The sequence below is a fragment of the Callithrix jacchus genome, chromosome 5, assembly GCF_049354715.1.
Source record: "Callithrix jacchus isolate 240 chromosome 5, calJac240_pri, whole genome shotgun sequence".
NCBI classification, from domain to species: domain Eukaryota; kingdom Metazoa; phylum Chordata; class Mammalia; order Primates; family Cebidae; genus Callithrix; species Callithrix jacchus.
The window spans coordinates 147,462,724-147,483,419 of NC_133506.1; the positions used below are offsets into that span (position 1 = coordinate 147,462,724).

The 20,696-nt window shown below is 45.2% G+C and overlaps 1 protein-coding gene across 1 annotated transcript in view; it reads right to left on the reverse strand.

The window, feature by feature from the left end:
• Window positions 1-4,561: 4,561 nt before the first annotated feature.
• Window positions 4,562-20,696, reverse strand: part of FLT1 (fms related receptor tyrosine kinase 1) — a 194,288-nt gene continuing 178,153 nt past the window's right edge. The window contains exons 26-30 of the mRNA XM_035302428.3: window positions 15,398-15,503; window positions 15,006-15,148; window positions 11,604-11,688; window positions 9,802-9,896; window positions 4,562-7,534 (exon numbers count right to left, since the gene is read on the reverse strand). Coding sequence (XP_035158319.1) covers window positions 7,333-7,534; window positions 9,802-9,896; window positions 11,604-11,688; window positions 15,006-15,148; window positions 15,398-15,503 — 631 coding nt within the window. The 3' untranslated portion in view covers window positions 4,562-7,332. The remainder of the gene's footprint in view (window positions 7,535-9,801; window positions 9,897-11,603; window positions 11,689-15,005; window positions 15,149-15,397; window positions 15,504-20,696) is intronic.

Consider the following 20,696-nt stretch of genomic DNA (forward strand, 5'->3'; position numbering starts at 1 on the left):
GTGAGAGAATGTGTCAGAGCCTTTGCGGAGCAGGAAGTGACATCAGAAAGGTAATAGGGAAGGGGTTTGTCCTGTGGACCATTTTAAGTATTTTGGCTTTAACCTTCAGTAAAAGAGGAAGCCGCAGGAGGATTTTTCAGCAGAAGGACGTTTTAAAAGGATCGCTCTGGCTACGACATTGTGAACAGACTGATGGAGGAAGTGAGCTGTGACCGTGGTAGGAAACTCTCACAGCCTCCCAAGTGAAGGATGTTGAATTTTTAAATCCATGTCTGAGTTTTGGTGGGGTTTTTTTGTTTTTGTTTTTTGAGACAGAGTCTCTCTCTGTCACCCACTCTGGCTGGAGTGCAGTGGTGCGATCTCAGCTCACTGCAACCTCCACCTCCTGCATTCAAGCAATTCTCCTGCCTTAGCAAGTAGCTGTGATTACGGGCACCCATCAGCATGCCTGGCTAATTTTTGTATTTTTTGGTAGAGACAGGGTTTCACCATGTTGACCAGACTAGTCTCAGACTCCTGACCTGAGGTGATCTACCTGCTTTGGCCTCAAAGGGCTGGGATTACAGACATGAGCTAACGCATCCAGCTGTCTTTGAGTTTTAAAACCTACCTTGGGCTGAGCATGTGTCTCACACCTGTAACTACAGCACTGTGGGACGCCAAGTTGGGTGGATTATCTGAGGTCAGGAGTTCAAGACCCACCTAGCCAACATGGTGACAGATTCATACTCTGTCTCCAAAAAAAAAAGACTCGCCTGGACTAGGGCGGTAGCAGTAAAGGTGGTGCAGAGTGGCTAGACTGTAAATATGTTTTAAATGTAGAGCCAGGCCGGCTCAGTGGCTCACACCTGTAATCCCAGCACTTTGGGAGGCCGAGGCGGGTAGATCACGAGGTCAAGAGATCGAGACCATCCTAGTCAACACGGTGAAACCCCGTCTCTGCTATAAATACAAAAAAAATTAGCTGGGCATGGTGGCGCGTGCCTGTGATCCCAGCTACTCAGGAGGCTGAGGCAGGAGAATTGCCTGAACCCAGGAGGTGGAGGTTGCGGTAAGTCGAGATTGCGCCATTGCACTCCAGCCTGGGTAACAAGAGTGAAACTCCATCTCAAAAAAAAAAAATGTAGAGCCAACAGGGATGTCCTGATTCATTGGATATGGACAAAGAAGAAGTCCTCTGGAATGACGTTTCAGATTTTGACTTGCTGGCCAGGTGCAGTGGCTCCTGCCTGTAACCCCAGCACTTGAGAGGCCAAGGTGGGCAAATCACGTGAGTCCAGAGTTTGGAGACAGGCCTGGGCAACATAGTGGGACCTCGTCTCTACAAAAAGTAAAATTAGCCGGGTGCGGCGGCATGCACCTGTAGTCCTAGCTACTCAGGAGGCTGAGTTGGGAGGATCAGTTGAGCCCGGGAGGTCAAGGCTGCAGTGCACTGAGATCGAGCCTGAGGGACAAAGCAAGAGCCTGTCTCAAAATTTTATTTGGCTTGATGCTGACAGGATAGAGAATTCTACTTAATTGGAAGAGACTGTTGTAGGTACAAAGAGTCTGTGGGGCGGGTAGGAGGATATCAGGGAGGATGGGGAAACAGGGCAAGACAATTTTGGAGTTTGGTCTGAGGCCCAGTAAAATTTTGAGATGCTTAGTACACATTTGTTCCAGTTATTTGTTTTGTAACAAGCAACTCCACCCTTAATGACAAATAAGCATTTTATTCTGTTCAGATATTCTGTGGGTCACGAATCTGGGCAAGATACAGCAGGGAGGGTTGTCTCTGCACTGTTGTGATTGGGCCTCCACTGGGAAATTCCAGTGGTTGGGGCCTGGAATGATTTGAAGGCTGTGCTCAGCTGGCTGCTGTCTGTGGGAGCACCTACACATGGCATTGACGTGGCTTAGGTTTCTCCAAGTCTGGCTGCTGGGGTCCCTCGCGGGAGCTGTTGAAAAGTGAGTGTACCAAGATTCAGGAGTGCATGATCTTTTCAGACCTAGCCTCCAAGCTGTGTGGAGTCCCTTCTTTCCCATTCCGTTGATCACATGTGGGTCCTAAATCCAGCTCTGATTCTAGGGGAGAGGACATTGCCAAAGGTCGTGTGAGATGGGAGCAATTTTTTGCAGCTATCTTGGAAAAATATAGTAGAATATATTCGAAAAATGCAGTACAATATCTTTGAAAAATATACCTGTATTTGGAAAAAAAAATACAATCTGCCAGAGAATCAAGAGGAGATGTCAGTTTGTGTATATATGGGTTTAGAGTGCTGCAGTGGTTAGGGAGAATCTGTTCTGTCCATTAAAGTCATCATCATATGGGTGTCATGCCCTGAGATTGGTTGAGATCATGACGGGAGTTAGTATAGACAGAAAAGAAAAGCTTCAAAGGGTGAGCCCTGGGGTAACTGGAGCAATGTTGGAAGTCAGGGAAAAGAAGTATAACCAACAAATAGAAGTAGTTGGTGAGGTGGGAAGAAGAAAGTGTCACGTCCTGGAGCCAAACTGAAGAAGTTGTTTTTGGGAGGAAGTGTCAAGTTGCTGAAGTGCTGGGTAAGATTGGACTGACAGTTGGCCGTTGGATTTATCAATACGGAGTCACTGGTGACCTTAGCAAAAGCAGTTGTCGGTGAGTGATGGGGAAAGCTAAGTTTGAGTGGATTTAAGAGTGAGTGGGAAGAGAGGAGTTGGAAACAATAACTAGTAACCAACTCGCTCATGGGATTTTGCTGGAAAGGGGAACAGAGAAATTGGGTCGTAGCTGGAGGAGAAAGTACCCATGAAAATTTTGTGAGATGGGAGAAATAACATGTACGTTCCAGTGGAAAGGAGGAAAATTGATGGTGGGAGTGGAGAATTGCTAAGCAATGACTTCGAGTCTGAGAGGAAGGGACTCCAGTGTGTTTTGGGTTGGCCATCTAGAAGGGCAAGCACAGTACCCGGGGACATAAGCTTGGAGGTGGGGAGACGTGACAAGTGTGGTCTTGGAGTTAATTCTCCTATTGAAGTAAAGAGTATACTAATAGTACCTATCATGTTAGATTGCTTTGAAAATAAGTATATTCCTTTAAAGCACTTAGAATAGTTGCTGGCACATATTAGGCACTCAAATGGTAGCAATGATAGCAATTACCAGCTATCACTGCTTCCCAAATACCAATCTGTGGAACAACATGTGCTCATTAGTTTTTTCTAGTATAAATTAAAATGGGAGAAAGAAGGATAATATAGGTATGTTTCAAATACGAATGTATTTTAGTCTGAGATTAAGCCCTTCCACCTTTTAAAATTGGTTTTCTTCTGTGAAAAGTTGTACTAAATGGTAGGAGTTTTTTCTTTTAATAATGTATTGAAGAATTGCATACATATATTCATATATTTACACACACATTCACAAGTAAGTGTGCGGCTCAGTGATTCATCATGAAGAGAGCATACCTATGCACCACCTCCCAGATCAGGAAATAGAACATCAGTAGCATCCTGTTGGATTTTGTTTTTTTTTGGTGTTTTTTTCCTCCCTTAAGTGTTCTTAGTTCGCAAAATAGAAGACTGGCTGTCCCTGTGTTGAGATCCAGGATATATTTTTTTAATTTCCTAGCCTGTGAAACCTAAAAGTCTTGTAATATGTTTAACACCGAGGAGTCCAGTAAACCTTACTAGGCCCTACATCTGCTTGATGAAAAAATAAAAATAAATTCCCAAATGTACTGTAAGTTTCCAGAGCCGTGAGAACATTTCTAAACTATGATGTGACATTGATTCCTCAAGCATTCTTCAAATAATTTGCCTGAATGATTTTATTCTTATGTTATGAAAACCCATAATATTTTTAAAGGATTTCAGATTCTTGAAGACAAAATGCCTCTTGCCCTTTTGAGTTAACTAAAAGTTTACTGAGATTAGTCATTTATCCATTTTTCTTGTCTTTGTCCCAAAGAAAGGCGGCCTATTTTTTCCCCCTTAAAATGTCTTTCATCTAGTTTCCTTATGATGTTACTAGGTAATACTATGACCACTTTCTAAGACAAAGTGTTGCTCACTTATTCAGTGTCTAGTACTTATGACCTGAGTTGTTTCTTTTCTTAGGATGTCATCACAAAGCAAGACTGAAGAATGCTGAGCTGGTGTGCTTTTACATTCTTATGTTTCAAGCTTTTGCCTATTATTTTGTGTGGTTTCCTGCCTCTGTGATTATGGTAATTATTTATCAGCTGAAAATTAGTGTTTGGGGACAACTGCCTCTTTTTAATTGAGGGCACTTTTCTCTGCGGCTGGCAGTCACACCCAGCATATGCTTTACTTGTTTCACAATCACGTTCATTTTAGGGTTTAGTTTTCTGGGCAATCTGCCTGGTTTGATTTTGTTTTTTTACTTACTGTTTGCAGTGTTCTGATGGTTTAGCACAGCCATTTTCTAGGACTGATAGAGAAAGCCCTTTGCCCTCTCTTGAGCAGCGCTCATCTTTCTTGTGCTGTGTTTAATAAAGAACACCACCAGTCCTCCATCCCCAGGGACACCTGTGACCTCTTTTTTTCCCACTTACAAACAAATCAGAGAGAAAATGTGTACATTTTTGAAAGTTAATTTTATTATATGAAGATGGCATACAAAATACATTCATCATGACTAGAAATATAGGACCAAACCATGGCTGTCTTTTATCTGTAGCATATATTCTTGGTTGTATAAAAGTAACTTTAAAATTCCAGTTTCCTTAAATAGTTATGCACAAAACACACACATACAAACATACACATATAGTTACACCACTGTTGGTCAATGATGCACTCCTCCCTTAATCAATTTAAATGAGGCTAGCCAGTATCTGTTTGATGTTTGCATTCTTATGGGCTAGGCAAGGCACCCGTCCCTAAAACCAACAACTAGGCATCACTTCTTGGACTGATAAGACACAGACTTGCATATGGTTTCAGCCCCATTCCACCCACACCGTTCCACGTACACAGTCTCAGAAACCCTGAAAGGAAGTGCTTGTTCTTTGTTAGTGCCAACCATTTTTGTCATACATGGCAAATGACTGGAACATTATTAGTTAATTCATGTTTCAATTTTCAGTGCTATTTTAATGAACGAGCACTTTGTAACTAGAGATCTCATTATTACAAGCCTCTATTTTTCTTTCTACATTAACACTCCAGATGGAACCATTCTTTGACTGATGGACTCATGTCTGCTACAAACCTGAGTTTGAAGAAGCTGAGTAAAATAATTCTAATGGTTTTTCTTTTTTCTTGGAAAGGGGTATTTATTATGGTCTCTTAATGATCAAGAATTCGATTACTGAAATCAAGACATTATATGAATAGCTAAGGTTTTCTTTGCTGTCACTATTTGCTGGATTATTGTCTGATTTGGAAAAAAAAGTAGAGAATTGACTGACTGAGGTCTTCTTTTTTCTGTGTCTAACCTCCTTCCAGTTACCCGATTTAGAATATTGCCAGCTGCCACAGGTGCTTTTGTGTATGTCAAGAAGAGGAAGAACAAAGATTTGTCCCCTCTTCTGGCTCTAGCCTGGTTTTGTTTGGATTTAGATATTGGTGGAGAGGCCTGTCCCAATCCTCTCTTCTGGCTAGTGAGTCCTCCACAAGAGCCACCACCAGGAGCCAGCAGGCTCACTTGGGAATGTGCTGATGGCCCCATCTCTTCATACAGAGAGTCTTTAAACAAGAATGTGGCACGTAAGAATGGAAGCCTCCATTCTTCTGTTACTTCGAGTTCAGGTTCTAGAGTTAAGTTACATGGATTAAAGTGAAGCATACCCTTCTCCCCCAGAAGCAGCAATTCACTGTTGCCTGTCCAGCTTCTGACTGGCTGCAGAAGGTGCAGACATCCTAAATACATAGACCCTAACTTGCATAAATAGCATCAGATACAGCCAGCTTAGCGATCCAAGGCCCACTTGATCTTTAGACCCTGAGGAGTAGGCACCCTTTCCTACCCTCTCTCTCCCTATTCCCATCATGCTCAGACCGGGCAAGGTTCAAAGCAGTTGAAAATGGGCTTTTCTTCTGGTGATGGCTCATTAATTAATATCCTGAGTCCCAACTGTAGAAATATCATGCATAAATTACATACCACCTTTTTTCTCAAGGAGCTTAAAGTGCTTAATAGGCGTCAGCTAATGCTCTTCCACATCCTTCCAGATTAGTGTCAGACAGTGGAATCCCCATTAAACGAAAAGGAAACAGGACTGACTTTCTGTGTTTTGGGCCCCAACTGTGTTGGTGAGTTGGTTTGGTTGGGATAGAGAACGGGGTTTTCCCTCAACCTTCCTGATCTTTTTCCTCCATCAGTCCTAGTTTTGGGATGGAGAAAACCGCTGCAGTTTCATTCTTCTCAGCTTGCTTTCACAACTAACTGTGCAAAACAGGATAATACCAATCAACTGAGTTAAGTGTCTGGACTATATATTAATACTCCAAACAGAATGTGACATTTTAAGTGTAAGGCCATCATGCCATGGAGACAACCTAGCTTTGGGTAAGTTTTCAGTGCATCTTACTAGAGGAGCCAAACGTATGGGCTCAGAGTAGAGTGCCCTCAGTGCTGTCAATCAAAATGTGCCACATATGGGAATGGACACAGAACCAGTTCCATGGGTAAAGTTCTAAAATTTGCTTTAGTTCCAAAAAAGATATTTGTCCTTTTCTTGCCTCCCAGAATCCAGAAAATGTCCCCTCATCTCTGTTCTGTCTGCTCCTGGCTGGGCCTTCAAATGTAGAAGGGTCAGAGCTGGGAAGCCACTGAAATGGCATTGCTGAGCCCCTTCCCACCCACATGGTGCATCTCAAATTCTTTCTCATGCCTTCTCCTGGTTTCTCTTTTCTCCCTTGTTTTCTGCTTTTTCCTTTTTCCTCCTCACATGTCTTAGGCCTGCTAGAGGACTCCAGAGATGCTGCTCAGGCCAACCAGCGACCCCTGGGGCTAAGGGGCTTGTTGCCCTGGGTTTGAGCTGTGGGGCTGGCCCAGCGGAGTCCATGATGCGTGATCGGTGCAGCTCCTGAATCAAACCGGTCCTGTGTGCCCTGAGGTCTCGGGGGTTGGAGCAGGGAAGTCATGGGGCTTAGAAAGGATTTCTCTAACACTGAGTAACACGAGGATTTAGCAGTAGTGTTCTTCACTTGTCACTATTTCTCTATCTGGAGTTACATTCTTGTTAGTCAAAAAAAAAAGCACTATTAAAAAGTCACAAAAAGCAGCTGGCTCCTGTGGAAACGTAAAGGTGTAAACTTATATATGCATAATACTGGCAAAAGCTAGTTTTCTGGGGGTATAAATACACTTGTGCTTCTAGAAATAAGGCTTTATGTCAAACTCTAGACAGGTGGAGTGGAGTACAAGACCACGGAGTTGTAGTCTGGAGGTGGGGAGCAGCACGCCATCTTCCTTTCCAGCTCGGCGTTGTCGTAGGTGAACCTGCGCTTGTCTTCGCTGATGTGCCCACAGCTGGAATGGCAGAAGCTGGGCCTGCTGACATCACAAAGCCCCGACTCCTTACTTTTACTGGTTACTCTCAAGCTGCAGAAAGATCAAACGTTCAAAATTGGTTTTAGAAAACAAGACACTAAAACCCACTCTTTCTGAGTGAGTCATTTGTTACACCTGCTTAGAGTTCATGGTTTTTGAACCCCCTCTCAATTGCTGTCAGATTCCCTCTGTTCTAAAGCTGCACACGGCCTCCCTCGTACCAGCTGGCTGTCATTGGGCAGAAAGACGAATTCCAGTAGCTGGGGGCGGGGGGAGGTGTGTGAAATGTATAAGATAATACAAATCCATAAATTCAGCTGGAAAATAACTCCAAGCCATAACTCTCCTATTCTTGGGTCAAACAGCTTCTGTGGTAGGCTGAGAAATCCCTCCTGCCCTCCAAAATATATCCATATTTCAAATCCCTTCTGGACTCCAGAACTGCAAGAGAATAAATTTCTCTTATAATAGGAAATGGTTTTAGTTACGGTGCTGCTTATCACCAGCAAGTCTCAAGGGTGGAGAAACTTGCTTCTGGGTCTTGTATGTTACATCCAGCCTAGGACAGACACCTAAAAAAGAAGGGCTGCTCCTGTCCTTTCATATTCGTTTGAATTTTTTATTTTCAAAGGATCTGGGATAAGGCAGGGAACCCTGTGAACCATGTTTTTAGATTGGTCTGGACTCATATGTCCACGTTCTATATTTTCAGTCTCAGAGCAGAGGATCCCATTTCTGGTTTTCTTTAACAAAGATCTACGTAAAATTAGTCACCACCCATTTTCTGAAGCATTCCAAAGTAGGAACCAAAGAACATGTACCTATCTTCCCCTCATTCCTCATCAGTGCCTCTGATCTGCTGATCTGTTGTATCTCAATTCTGATATCACTGGGCTCAAGTTAAAAGGAAATACACGGTCAGGCATAGTGGTTCATGCCTGTAATCCCAGCACTTTGGGACGCTGAGGTGGGCAGATCACCTGAGGTCAGGAGCTTGAGACCAGCCTGACCAACATGGAGAAACCCTCTCTCTCCTAAAAATACAAAATTAGCAGGGCATGGTAGCACATGCCTGTAATCCCAGTAACTCAGGAGGCTGAGGCAGGAGAATCACTTGAACCCAGGAGGCGGAGGATGCAGTGAGCCAAGATCGCACCATTGCACTCCAGGCTGGGCAACAAGAGTGAAACTCCGTCTCGAAAAAAAAAAGGAATCACACGTAGATGTTTGCCTGGAAATCTGGAAATGTCCCTGTCTTTCCACATTTACTTGTGGTTGATGAACTGTGCTAACTACATCTTGGAGGTACTTGTTGCCATCCTTTGATTAGATCAGGGTTCAAAAACTAACCCATATCTGCCCATGTGTTTGGTGTTTGTTTTTTTAAATGAAAGTTTTACGGAGATATAATTTACATGCTGCATAATTTGCCTATTTGAAGTAGGCCAGTGGTTTTTAGTATAGACACAAATTGTGCAATCATCACCATGATCAACTTTAGAGCCTTGTCATCATCCCCCAAAACTCATGCCCATTAGCAGTCTTTCTTCCTCACACCGTACAGCCCAGCCCAAGGGAAACTACTGGTCTACTTTCTGTCTCTAGATTTACCAATTCTGGGCATTTCATATAAAAGGAATCATACAACATATGCTATTTTATGCCTGGCTTCTTTTACTTAGCATAATCTTTTCAGGGTTCATCCATGTAGCATACATGAATACTTCATACTTTTTATTGACGGTATTATATTGTGTGGATATACCATATTTTATTCATTTAGTCATCAACTGATGGACATTTGGGTTGTATCTACGTTGGGCTATTTTGAATAATGCTGTTATGAATATCTGTATGCAGGTTTTGCTGTGAACATCAGTTTTCACTAGGAGTTGGACTGCTGGGTCTTGGGGTAACTGTTTAACCTTTCAGGCCACAGCTGAACTGTTATCCAAAGTGCCTACACCATTTTACATTTCCACCAGCAGTATTTCTCATATCGTCACCACACTGACTTCATCTAGCCATCCTCATGGGCGTGAAGTGGTATCTCACGGTAGTCTCTTTCCCTTTTTTCTCCCTCTGTCGCCTAGGCTAGAGTGCAGTGGTGCAATTGTGGCTCCATTTTTTTTTACCCCCTTTTTTTGGGTCCCCCTCTTTTTGCCCTCTGAGGGGAAATGCTTTTCTGCAATGCCCAAACCCTATATAGTTCAGGAGGGCAAGCAGTCCTCAAACACCCATCTTTATGCCACCTTCCCCCGGCATCTCTCCTCGCACCCCTCTATCAATTGATCACAGAAAAGATACCCGATCCTTACTCAATCTTGAGCGAGGCCTTGGGTTTGCTGTCAGTCCAGGTGAAGCGCTTCAGCATGGGAGAGGCCAGCAGAGTGCTGCTGTCCCCCTGGTAGTCCTGTGGGGAGAAGGAGAAAGGTTATACTCTTGCCTGGCCCAGCAGGGGCCCATGCCGAGCCCGAGGGATGATCCTGCGATGCGTCTGTTGATCCAGGCTCTGCCTCACCCTCCACAATCCCCAACCTACTGAGACAAAGCATTTTCTCTAAGTTGGCCACTACAAACTTGACCTGCTGAAAATCATGTCTGATCCCCAGTGATTTTGAGGCCCTTCCTAAACATGAAGTAAAAGGGAAAACAGCAAGTAACAGGTTAGCATTTTCCATAGTAAACTTTTATGCAATTTATTGCATAAAGATATTGAAACTAATTAAGCAGATCACAATTGGTGATGGTAGTGGTGGCCATAACACATACAAATTCTAAGAAACTGTAAAGATCTGGTTCAATTTTTTTTCTTGAACTCGATGGAATTCTCAGGCCCCCTTTGGTCACTGTCTACTGCAATCAGATTTCCTTGTTGGTTTCTCTTTGGCACTAAGCTGCCTGCAGACTCTTCACTACTTTGTTAATAAGGAATGTTCCAGTAAGTTGATCCAACACTTTGTTCCTGCCACCCTTTAAGGCTCTTACTGGGCAGTGTTTGTGTCCTTAATTATGAGTAAACACCTAAGCAAACAAAGAAGCTGTCATCATTCACCACTGATTTAGGGTGGGGAGGGTGAAGGTTGAGAATTCTTCCATGTTTTGCTCAGTATTTTTCCCTTGGCCTTGAAAACAATGTACCAAGCAGCCAAACAATACACCCATATACTTTACCTTTATATACTGCAGCTTATTTTTGATGCTTAAAATATTTAAAATTATCTTTCCCTTTATCTGGTGTGTCTGACAAGGTTGTGGTGTTTCATTTTTTTTTTTTTTTTAAGAGTGACTGTGCTTGCCTCAAGGCCACACTGATTGTGGTGATCACCTTCACACTGTAGTTGACCTTCCAGGCCCTTTATGGGTCACCGTCATCACCAGCACTTCTTAAACGTGAATGTGCACGTTTCCTAGGGCACGTGTCCCTAGGGACCTTGCCAAGGCACAGCCTGACTCAGTGGGTGTGGGCAGGTTCTGAGAGCCAGGTCGTAGGGACCCACCTATCTGGAGATCACACTTTTGAGTCCCAGGGTCTGCAACATCAGAACTGCAGTATCACTCCCAGCCATCCTCCTCTTATCCCCTCAACCCCACATCCCAGGGCTTTAGAGAAGAGTTTGTGAGGCCTCTTGTTTGCCAGGCTCTACTGGTTAGCTTCTCCCAGCGCGGCTGGGACTGTTCAGCCTGCAGAGCCTTAGGGGGAAGGGGCATAGGGCTTAGGTGGACCCCTCCCAGCCTCAAGGCTGCTGGCAGGAGAGCGCTCTCTATTACATCACAAAACCCACCACCCACACAACTGAGTGTTCCCCTGTTACTCTGAAAGCAAAGCTGCATAACTGATGGGTAAGCAACTTAGAAACATACAGTGGAATTTCCTAAGGGTCTAAATTCCTACCGCGCAGGGACTTGGATCCTGGAGCGAGTTCATGTAACTCTACTTTCAAATTAGCTCTGCACAGCTAAGTCTAGTTGTCATTCCTTTCGACACTGTCATTTCAGCCATTCCTGAATTCGGACTCTCGCTGACCAAGAGCTACTACACTGCTGGCGTTGGTGTTTGAAAGGGATCTGGAGAAGGGGTCTGTCGGGGTACACTGGGTACCTTAACTTCATGACTTACATCAAACATGGAGGTGGCATTTGGTAAAAGTTCTTCAAAGGTTTTGATTCTTTCCAGGCTCATGAACTTGAAAGCATTTACATATCTATCGAAGAAGCAGAAAGAATAATCAAGACAGGAAAAGGCATCCAGCTCTAATAGGGGACCACAGGCACCATATCCCAGCTAAGATGAACCAGCACACCAAGAGAAATCACCTAACTCCTGAGGCCCCAATCTCCCCGCTGTGACCCCTGGGAATCCTGACGGCATTGCCACTGCCTCCTGTGGTTGTCAGTTTACATTCTGTAGTGTTGAGGAAACTCCCAGCGGGATCCACTCTGGTCCACAGTGAAATCAGAGAATGCTAGGCCTAGGAGACACCAGAGGCATCATCTTGTTTGAGTGCGCAATGGCACAGGAGAGAAACGATGCGCACGGAAGTGATATGACTTTACCAGGTACTCCGAAAAGGATTTGAGGCGGCAAAATGACCTGGCGTGGCTACACAGCTATTTAATGGCATAACTGAGTGCTAGCGCCAGGCCTGTATATTTTTTCTGCGATTACAGATTGGGAGAGATGGGTATTGTATGATGTCTCTGTTAACTACCTACTGACTTCTGTTGATGATCTATCAGGGAAGACCATTAGAGACATCCACTCTGTGGTTACTCGCAAGGCCAAGTTCACCTACTGACTGAATTTCTCAGTCCCACACTCTGTTATTCTCTGCCAGTCCCAGTGTCTTAGCCAAGTTCCCTACTGGCCTAAGGCTAAGCAGCCTTAGAAGGGTCCACATATAACTTTGACATGCCACCACGCAGCCAGACCATGCCAATTTATTTAATCTGAACTCATTTTCCCAACTTTACAAAATGATGACTCCTCCGCTGCAGCCTCTTGGGCTGGCTGTGAGGCCTGAACAGTGAGGCTGACCGATAATCCATCACCACAAGTCTGGATTTGCCCACTGCGTTTCTTTGAGGCCTGTCACAGGTGGCTAGCAGTCTTTTCTTTTCTTTTGGAGACAAAGTCTTGCTCTGTCACCCAGGCTGGAGTGCAGTGACACGATCTTGGCTCACTGCAACCTCCGCCTACCTGGTTCAAGTGATTCTCCCATCTCAGCCTCCCAAGTAGCTGGGACTGCAGGCACGTACCACCATATCCAGCTGATTTTTGTATTTTCAATAGAGACAGGGTTTTACCATGTTGGCCAGACTGGTCTCGAACTCCTGACCTCAGGTGCTCCAACTGCCAAGACCTCCCAAAGTGCTGGGGTTTCAGGCGTGAGACCTGCCCACCACTAGCAGTAGTTTCTGACTGCTACAACTCCTTCCCATGTCTTCCCTGGTGGCTGAATTGAGGTCAGAGTCCAAGGGCTGTGCCTACTGCAAAGAGAAATGCTAGATGCCCACAGGACAATCTGGAGGCCCTAAAAGGTCTCCTGATTGCATTAGGTACAGGAAGGGAGGGTAGGAACTCCTGGGTTAGAAAATTATTCTGCCACTTTCTAGCCACACAGTTTCGGCAAGCCCTGCTCCTGGGAGCCTTGAGGCCCCCATTTGTGTAAGGAGAACAATATGTTCTTCCCAAGACTGCTCCAAGCGTAAAAGGAGTTGATATATGCAAAAAGCCCAGCACCGTGCCAGACCCAGCACACGTCTGTGTAACCATCAGCCCTGCCCAGGTTTCATGTATGCATTACTATTAGTCCTAAAGTGCAGGCCCCGGGCCAGTGGTGGCCGCAGTTCACATCTGTTCCCTTGCCTTGCCCCTTCTCCAATTCCCTCTGCAGTAATATGGGATAGATTCGTTTGTTAGGTCGAAACAAAGCAAAACAAATAAAAACAGCTTGCTTTGTTTGTTTAGTTTTATCTAAGGTTTCACCAAAAAGTCAATGTCATGCAGGGAAAAAAAGATGGGGGAAGTCCTAGAATAAGACAGACAAAAAACTTAAGAAAATGTAATCTGTTATTCTTAATTGGATCCTGCTTTTAAAAAGAGATAAAGACATTTGGGTGAAATTTTGGAGATATGACTACTAGAACACTTTGAGGAATGTTTTGGTGTGGTCACTTCGGTGTGGTTAGGTGTGGGTAGGTGTGGTTAGGTGTGGTTTGGTGTGGTTAGGTGTGGTAGGTGTGGTTAGGTGTGGGTAGGTGTGGTTAGGTGTGGTTAGGTGTGGGTAGGTGTGGTTAGGTGTGGGTAGGTGTGGTTAGGTGTGGTTTGGTGTGGTTAGGTGTGGTTAGGTGTGGTTAGGTGTGGTCACTTTGGTGTGGTTAAGTGTGGTTAGGTTTGGGTAGGTGTGGTTTGGTGTGGTTAGGTGTGGTCACCTCGGTGTGGTTAGGTGTGGTTCACACAGGAGAATATCCTCCTTTCAGTGCAGTTGTGCAATCATGGCTCACTGTAGCCTCCATCTCTCGGGCTCAAGTGATCCTCCAACCTCAGCCTCCTGAGTAGCTGGGACTACAGGTGTATACCACCACGCCTGGCTAATTCTTTTATTTTCAGTAGAGACGAGATCTCACTGTGTTGCCCAGGCAGATTTTGAACTCCTGGGCTCAAGTGATCCTCCCACCTTGGTCTCCCAAAGTGCTGAGATTGCAGCCACGAGCCTGTGCCCAGCAACAATAGCCTTCTTCCAAAATGTATGCCAAAGTATTTAGGGGTAAAGTGTTATTATGCCTTAAGCCTCCTTTTAAATGGTTCAGCATAAAGAAAAATCCATAACAAAAACAAACATACAGAGTATAACAGACAAATTAGGGCAAAATTCAACAGGTGAATTTAGGGGATGGGAATATGGGTGATTACTACACGATATGGATGATTATTACACAATCCTTCCCCTCCCCTCCCCTCCCCTCCCCTCCCCTCCCCTCCCCTCTGGTCCCCTCCTTCCATCTGGGATGGGCATACGGGTGATTACTACACTATCCCTCCCCTCTCCTCCCCTTCCCTCCCCTCCCCTCCCCTCCCCTCCTCTCCCCTCCCCTCTGGTCCCCTCCTTCCATCTGGGATGGGCATATGGGTGATTACTACACTATCCCTCCTCTCCCCTTTCCTTCCCTCCCCTTCCCTTCCCTCCCCTCCCCTTTCCTCCCATCCCCTCCTCTCCCCTCCCTTCCTCTCCCCTCCTATCCTTCCATCTGGGATGGGCATATGGGTGACTACTACCCAATCCCTCCCTCCCTCCCTCCCTCCCTCCCTCCCTCCCTCCCTTCCTCCCTTCCTTTGTGATTACTACAGAATCCTTCCTTCCTTCCCTCCTTCCTTCCTTCCTTCCTTCCTTCCTTCCTTCCTTCCTTCCTTCCTTCCTTCCTTCCTTCCCTCCTTCCCTCCTTCCTTCCTCCCTCCCTCCCTCCCTCCTTTTGTATGTTGGAAAATTCTGTGATAGAAAGTTTGAGAAAGAAATCTTACCTGACATCATCAGAGCTTCCTGAATTAAACTTCGGAGCTGAAATACCTTCCTTGAAGAAGTCCTCAGAGAAGCCAGGAGTTGAGTATGTAAACCCACTATTTCCTGTCAGTATGGCATTGAGTGGGATGTAGTCCTTACCGTCCTAAAATACCAAAGATAGAGTTCTCATTGCACCAGTTCTGACTGCAACGATTTCTATGAAGCATTATATCAACTTTGACTATGTCATTTACACAATCTTGGTTGTGTTTTGAGAAGATAATTCTGTATACACACACTCTTTTTAAACGTCTGATCTCAGCTATTCTATTAATAGCTCTCAAGAAAAACAAGTAAAACGCCCCCTGATGTACATTCAAAGGCATTTTGCTGTAGATAAATTTAGTTTTACCTGTTGTACATTTGCTTGAAGCAAATCACCTAGTTTTTCCACAAGTTCTACAAATCTTGGCCTTTCTTTTGGGTCTTTGTGCCAGCAGTCCAGCATGATCTGATAGCTGGTGGGAAAAACAGCGACAGAAATGCTCAAGAGCAGTGATCATCCTATGCATTGCCTTATGTACTGCAAAGGGAAGGCTGTCATCATCCACATAAAGACCAAGCCTGAGTACTACGTGACCCTGCTTCATTTTTAGATTTGGGTTTATAGCACCAGCACTTAAAACGCTGTCTGGGCCAGGTACTGCGGTCAGTGGAAAACCCATCTACCAAGGCGGACTCACCAACCCTCCAGAACTCCTAGAGACCTATGTTTGTTGTGCCTGCGGCCCCTGCAGGTGGAAGGTCTGAGTTCTGTGAATGAAGCAGAGCTATTTGGAAAGGAAACCCCACTGCTCTCCGCAGTTCAATGTGAAGAGCGTACTCCTCCCCACACTTTCAGAAGTAGGACAATGTCCTTCAAGTTAAAAAAAAAAAGTTCATACAGCCATAAATATCAACGGCTGAATAGTCTGTGGTGCTTATTTCATTCTCAGGTTGTTACAAAGGTTGGTTTGAGCTGGCTTCTTAAAAAGCATGTGGCATTTCCACGTCCTCACACTTCCCTTGATGGGTTCAGCAGTGGAGACTGGTGGGGAAGGTCCTGTGTACGTGGCTGTGTCACTTCCAGAAGGTGAAGCCCACAGTGTGGGGTTTCTGGGGCTGTGAGCAAGGTTCCTGTGTGCAGCTGATCGTTTTCCCCATTAAGCCACTGTTACATACTGGCCTCCCACTACTCAAGGCACACAGTACAGGCTGGGCTCCTGGATATGAAAACATTTGTCTTAATAGCACAGAGATCAATCTTGTCGTGGGATTCCCATGTCAACAGATTCCTCTGCGATTTTTCTCTTACATTTTATTATTATTATTATTTTGACACAGAGTCTCATTCTGTTGGCCAGGCTGGAGTGCAGTGGCATGATCTCAGCTCACTGCAAGCTCTGCCTCCCAGGTTCAAGCGATCCTCCTGCCTCAGCCTCTCGAGTAGCTGGGATCACAGGCATGCACCAACACCACGCCTAGTTAATTTTTGTATTTTTAGTAGAGATGGGGTTTTACCATGTTGGCCAGGCTGGTCTCAAACTCCTGGCCTCAAGTGATCCACCAGCCTCAGCCTCCCAAAGTGCTAAGATTACAGGCCACCACACCTGGCCTCTTCTTTACATTTTAGATGTACAGGTATCAGGCTCGTCTTTCGGTCACGTCTGCACGGACTTGCGGTCTGTACCTACTGCCCTCTCTGAAAAACACGTGCCAGAGGTCCATATACACACTGCATTAAGAATTGATTCTCGCCGGATGCAGTGGCTCAAGCCTGTAATCCCAGCACTTTGGGAGGCCGAGGCGGGTGGATCACGAGGTCAAGAGATCGAGACCATCCTGGTCAACATGGTGAAACCCCATCTCTACTAAAAATACAAAAAATTAGCTGGGCATGGTGGTACGTGCCTGTAATCCCAGCTACTCAGGAGGCTGAGGCAGGAGAATTGCCTGAACCCAGGAGGCGGAGGTTGCGTTGAGCCGAGATCATGCCTTTGTACTCCAGCCTGGGTAACAAGAGCGAAACTCCATCTCAAAAAAAAAAAAAGGATCGATTCTCCTTGAAGCTTGCACTCTTCAAGGGGTGTTTATTGCATTTCTCTCAGAAGATGTCTGGATGAGAAAGGACTCTGTCACACTCAAGTCTGAATGGGCCCCAACTTTGGAATGGGTGGGAATTGGGCTGTAAGCACTACGTGGGCAGGGACTCATTTCCACACTTCTCACCTACCCCAGAGCCAGGCACATAAGCGCTCAACAAATATCTGCTGAAAAAAGTCAGACTGGTCTCCGGGAAGAGAGAGTCTGCTCCTTCTGTGAACTACAGATGTTACTTGTGCAGGGAGATAGCTGTTGCTGGGGAAAAAGCCTGAGAAATCTCAGTTCATGTCCTCCCTTGACACTTCTTAGAGGTGTGCCTTCAGGGGGTGCCACTGGCTCCAGATATCTCTTAAGTATATTCCAATTTTGTTTCAAAGTATATGAGGTGGCTGCCAAAGGAAGTAATCCCAATGGTTTGAGAAGCTATGATGGGACAATCATTTGAGGTCAGGAGTTCAAGATCATTCTGGACAACATAGTCAGACTTTATCTCCACAAAAAAAAAACACAAAAATTAGTCAAGCGTGGTGATGCATGCCTATAGTCCCTGTGGTATGGGAGGCTGAGGCGGGAGGATCACTTGAGCCTGGGAGGTTGAGGCTGGGCTCCAAAGAGAGGCCTTCAGGCAGAGGCTCCGGGCTTGTCTCCTCCCTCACCATCATCTCCCCAACAAACAGGATCAAGCTGCTGTCTGGGAGATACGCCATCCTGAGTAGGACACTGCATGGATTCCCTGCTGACACTTGTAAATGGGACTTTCTACAACCACCTGCTGTTTTTCACTTTTGACTCTTGGATTCCAACTTCTAGTTTCCACTCCTCTTGCCTAAAATCCAATGCAAATCATCTCAGCAAACACCAGAAGGAAAGGAAAAAACAAAATCAAAACACTCATTGCTTATTCCCTTATTGAAAGGCATCTGATTCAACAGTCTCCGGGCGAGGAACCAACAACTCAACATAACAAGATTTTACACCACTAAGTAAATAGGTTTAGTAAAGTTCAGAGATATTAGTTGCATCCATGTTGGGGATGAAGGGCCTCTAGGAAGTTTTCTTTCCAAGCTATCACCCAAGTTCCCAAATACACACTGCTTAGGCCAAGTTCAGATCACAGAATCTCAGTTCTGAAAAGCTGCACTCGGTCCTCGCCCAGACCTTCCTGCTGTTGGAACAAACAAGAAGGAAGTTATTCCATCGGCTTCCACATGCTTGAGAAAGTGGATGAAGATTTGAAGTCTGGCCTTCTGAAGAAATATTTCACAGAGCTTCTTTTTAAAATTTCTAAAATCTCTCCCTCCTTAGAATTAAAGAACCATACTGCTCTCTAGGTTGCCTGAGGCACAAGAGCTACTTGAGTGAGATTTATGTTAAAACTTGAAGGTTTGAGAAAGTCCAAGGCAGTTTTTGGTCCAAAGCTGATATGACTTTGTACCTCTGAGTTATTTCCAACCACAGCCTGGGTGTGAATTGGGAACACACCTTGCAGGGGTGGGGGATGGTGCTGTGGACTCTGAACTCAGGCTGAATTCGCTTAGGTTATTAGCAATGCAGCCTTGAGCAAATCACTTACATGTGCTGTGCCTGTTTTCTCATCTGTGAAATGGAAATAATGGTAGTCCTATTTTATAGGACTATTATGAGCATTAAATAAATTAATGCTTAAAACAGTGGCACTTATAAGCACCAAATAACTATTTAATCAGTATTATTAAGTATTGTCATAATACAAAGGAATTTCAGGCCAGGAATGGAGGCTCAAGCCTGTAATCCTAGCACTTCGGGAGGCCAAGGCCAGTGGATCACTTGAACTCAGGAGTTTGAGACCAGCCTGGCCAACATGGTGAAACCCCATCTCTATAAAAAAAATACAAAAATAAGCCAGGCACGGTGGCACATGCCTGTAGTCCCAGCAACTCAGGAGGCTGAGGAAGAAAAACTTGAACCTAGGAGGTAGAGGTTGCAGTGAGCTGAGATCACATCACTGCACTCCAGCCTGGATAACAGAGCGAGACACTATCTCAAACAAACAAACAAAACAACCCAACTAAACTAATTTATACTATTTAAAATTTATATGGAAGCAAAAATAAAAATCAATTTCATACTATTTTGGATTTATTTTGAGGTAAAAATATTGTTATTTAATAATAACTATTATTAGTAGTAATTGAGAGCTTACTCTTGTGATTTTCAAACTATATTAAGATTGGAAGGACATATTTAATTCAAAGGATGAGTGGCCATATCCGAGAAGCATTTCTTCTAAGGAATGTGGGGTCTATTCCTAATTCAATAGCCTTGTGGTCTAGGGACACCAGTCCAGAGGACTGGGTTCTAAATGTCTCCTCATTTCTCAACTGACGGAGAGCGCATCGCTTCAGGTCTCAGAGTCTTGGTTTCATTACTTGCTAAATTCAGACTATAATAGCTTCCCCGCCTGCCCCTCAAGGTCATTGGGAACTTCAAATGAGACTATGTGGGGGAAAACACTTAGAAAATCATAAAGTTAATAGTCTAGCTCTATCCCCAGCTCTCAGAAACAGGCTTTCTCTCAGCTCCTGGTACTTGCCTGATGAGGACACCACTCACCAGTGCACCAGTGACAAGAACAGGTACCCTCCTGCTTCCCTGCGCTCGGGCCAAGCTCCCCAGCCCTGCTTTTGGGTCTGAGTCCCCAGTCTACCTTATCCAGTTCTCCATCCTGGGTCTGACCCACCCTTGCCCGGAGATGATGATGGAAAGAGACAGCGACTTTGCCCTTTGGCCAAGCCCACGCTTCCTGCATTCCCTCTGACTCCTCCTCAAAGGCCAGCCAGGGCTCCTGACAGGACCCCATTGTGTGGGTGGAATGGGAGGTCCCCTGCCAGTTCAGGAAAGGTGGTGCCGCCTCAGGGAGGCCCAAGGCCTTGTCAGCAGCTCAACAAAAGTACAAGTGTCATCACATTCCTGCTCAGGCCTCAAAGTGCGAAACATCCACAAAGCCCCAGGAAAAAAAGAGGCAAGCAAGTGCCGTTTGCACAACAGAGGAAGCCTCACATGGACACCCCGAAAAGCCATCTGTCCAGGCAGCCCAGACAGTTGCTGGGCCTATTCTTAAAGAATTCTTTTTTTTTTTTTTTTTTTTTTTTTGAGACATAGTCTGGCTCTGTCACCCAGACTGGAGTGCAATGATGCAATCTTGGCTCACTGCAATCTCTGTTTCCTCGGCTCAAGTGGTTTTCATGCCTCAGCCTCCCAAGTAGCTGCCACCATGACCGGCTAATTTTTGTATTTTTAGTAGAGACAGGGTTTCACCATGTTGGCCAGGCTGGTCTTGAACTCCTGACCTCAAGTGATCTGCCTGCCTCTGCTTCCCAAAGTGCTGGGATTACAGGTGTGAGCCACCATGCCCAGCCCCTATTCCTCCTAAAGAATTCTAAAGAAGTTGTATTGGCAGGGTGCGGTGGCTCACGCCTCTAATCCCAGCACTTTGGGAGGCTGAGGCAGGCAGATCACGAGGTCAGGAGATGGAGACCATCCTGGCCAACATGGTGAAACCCCGTCTCTACTAAAAATACAAAAAATTA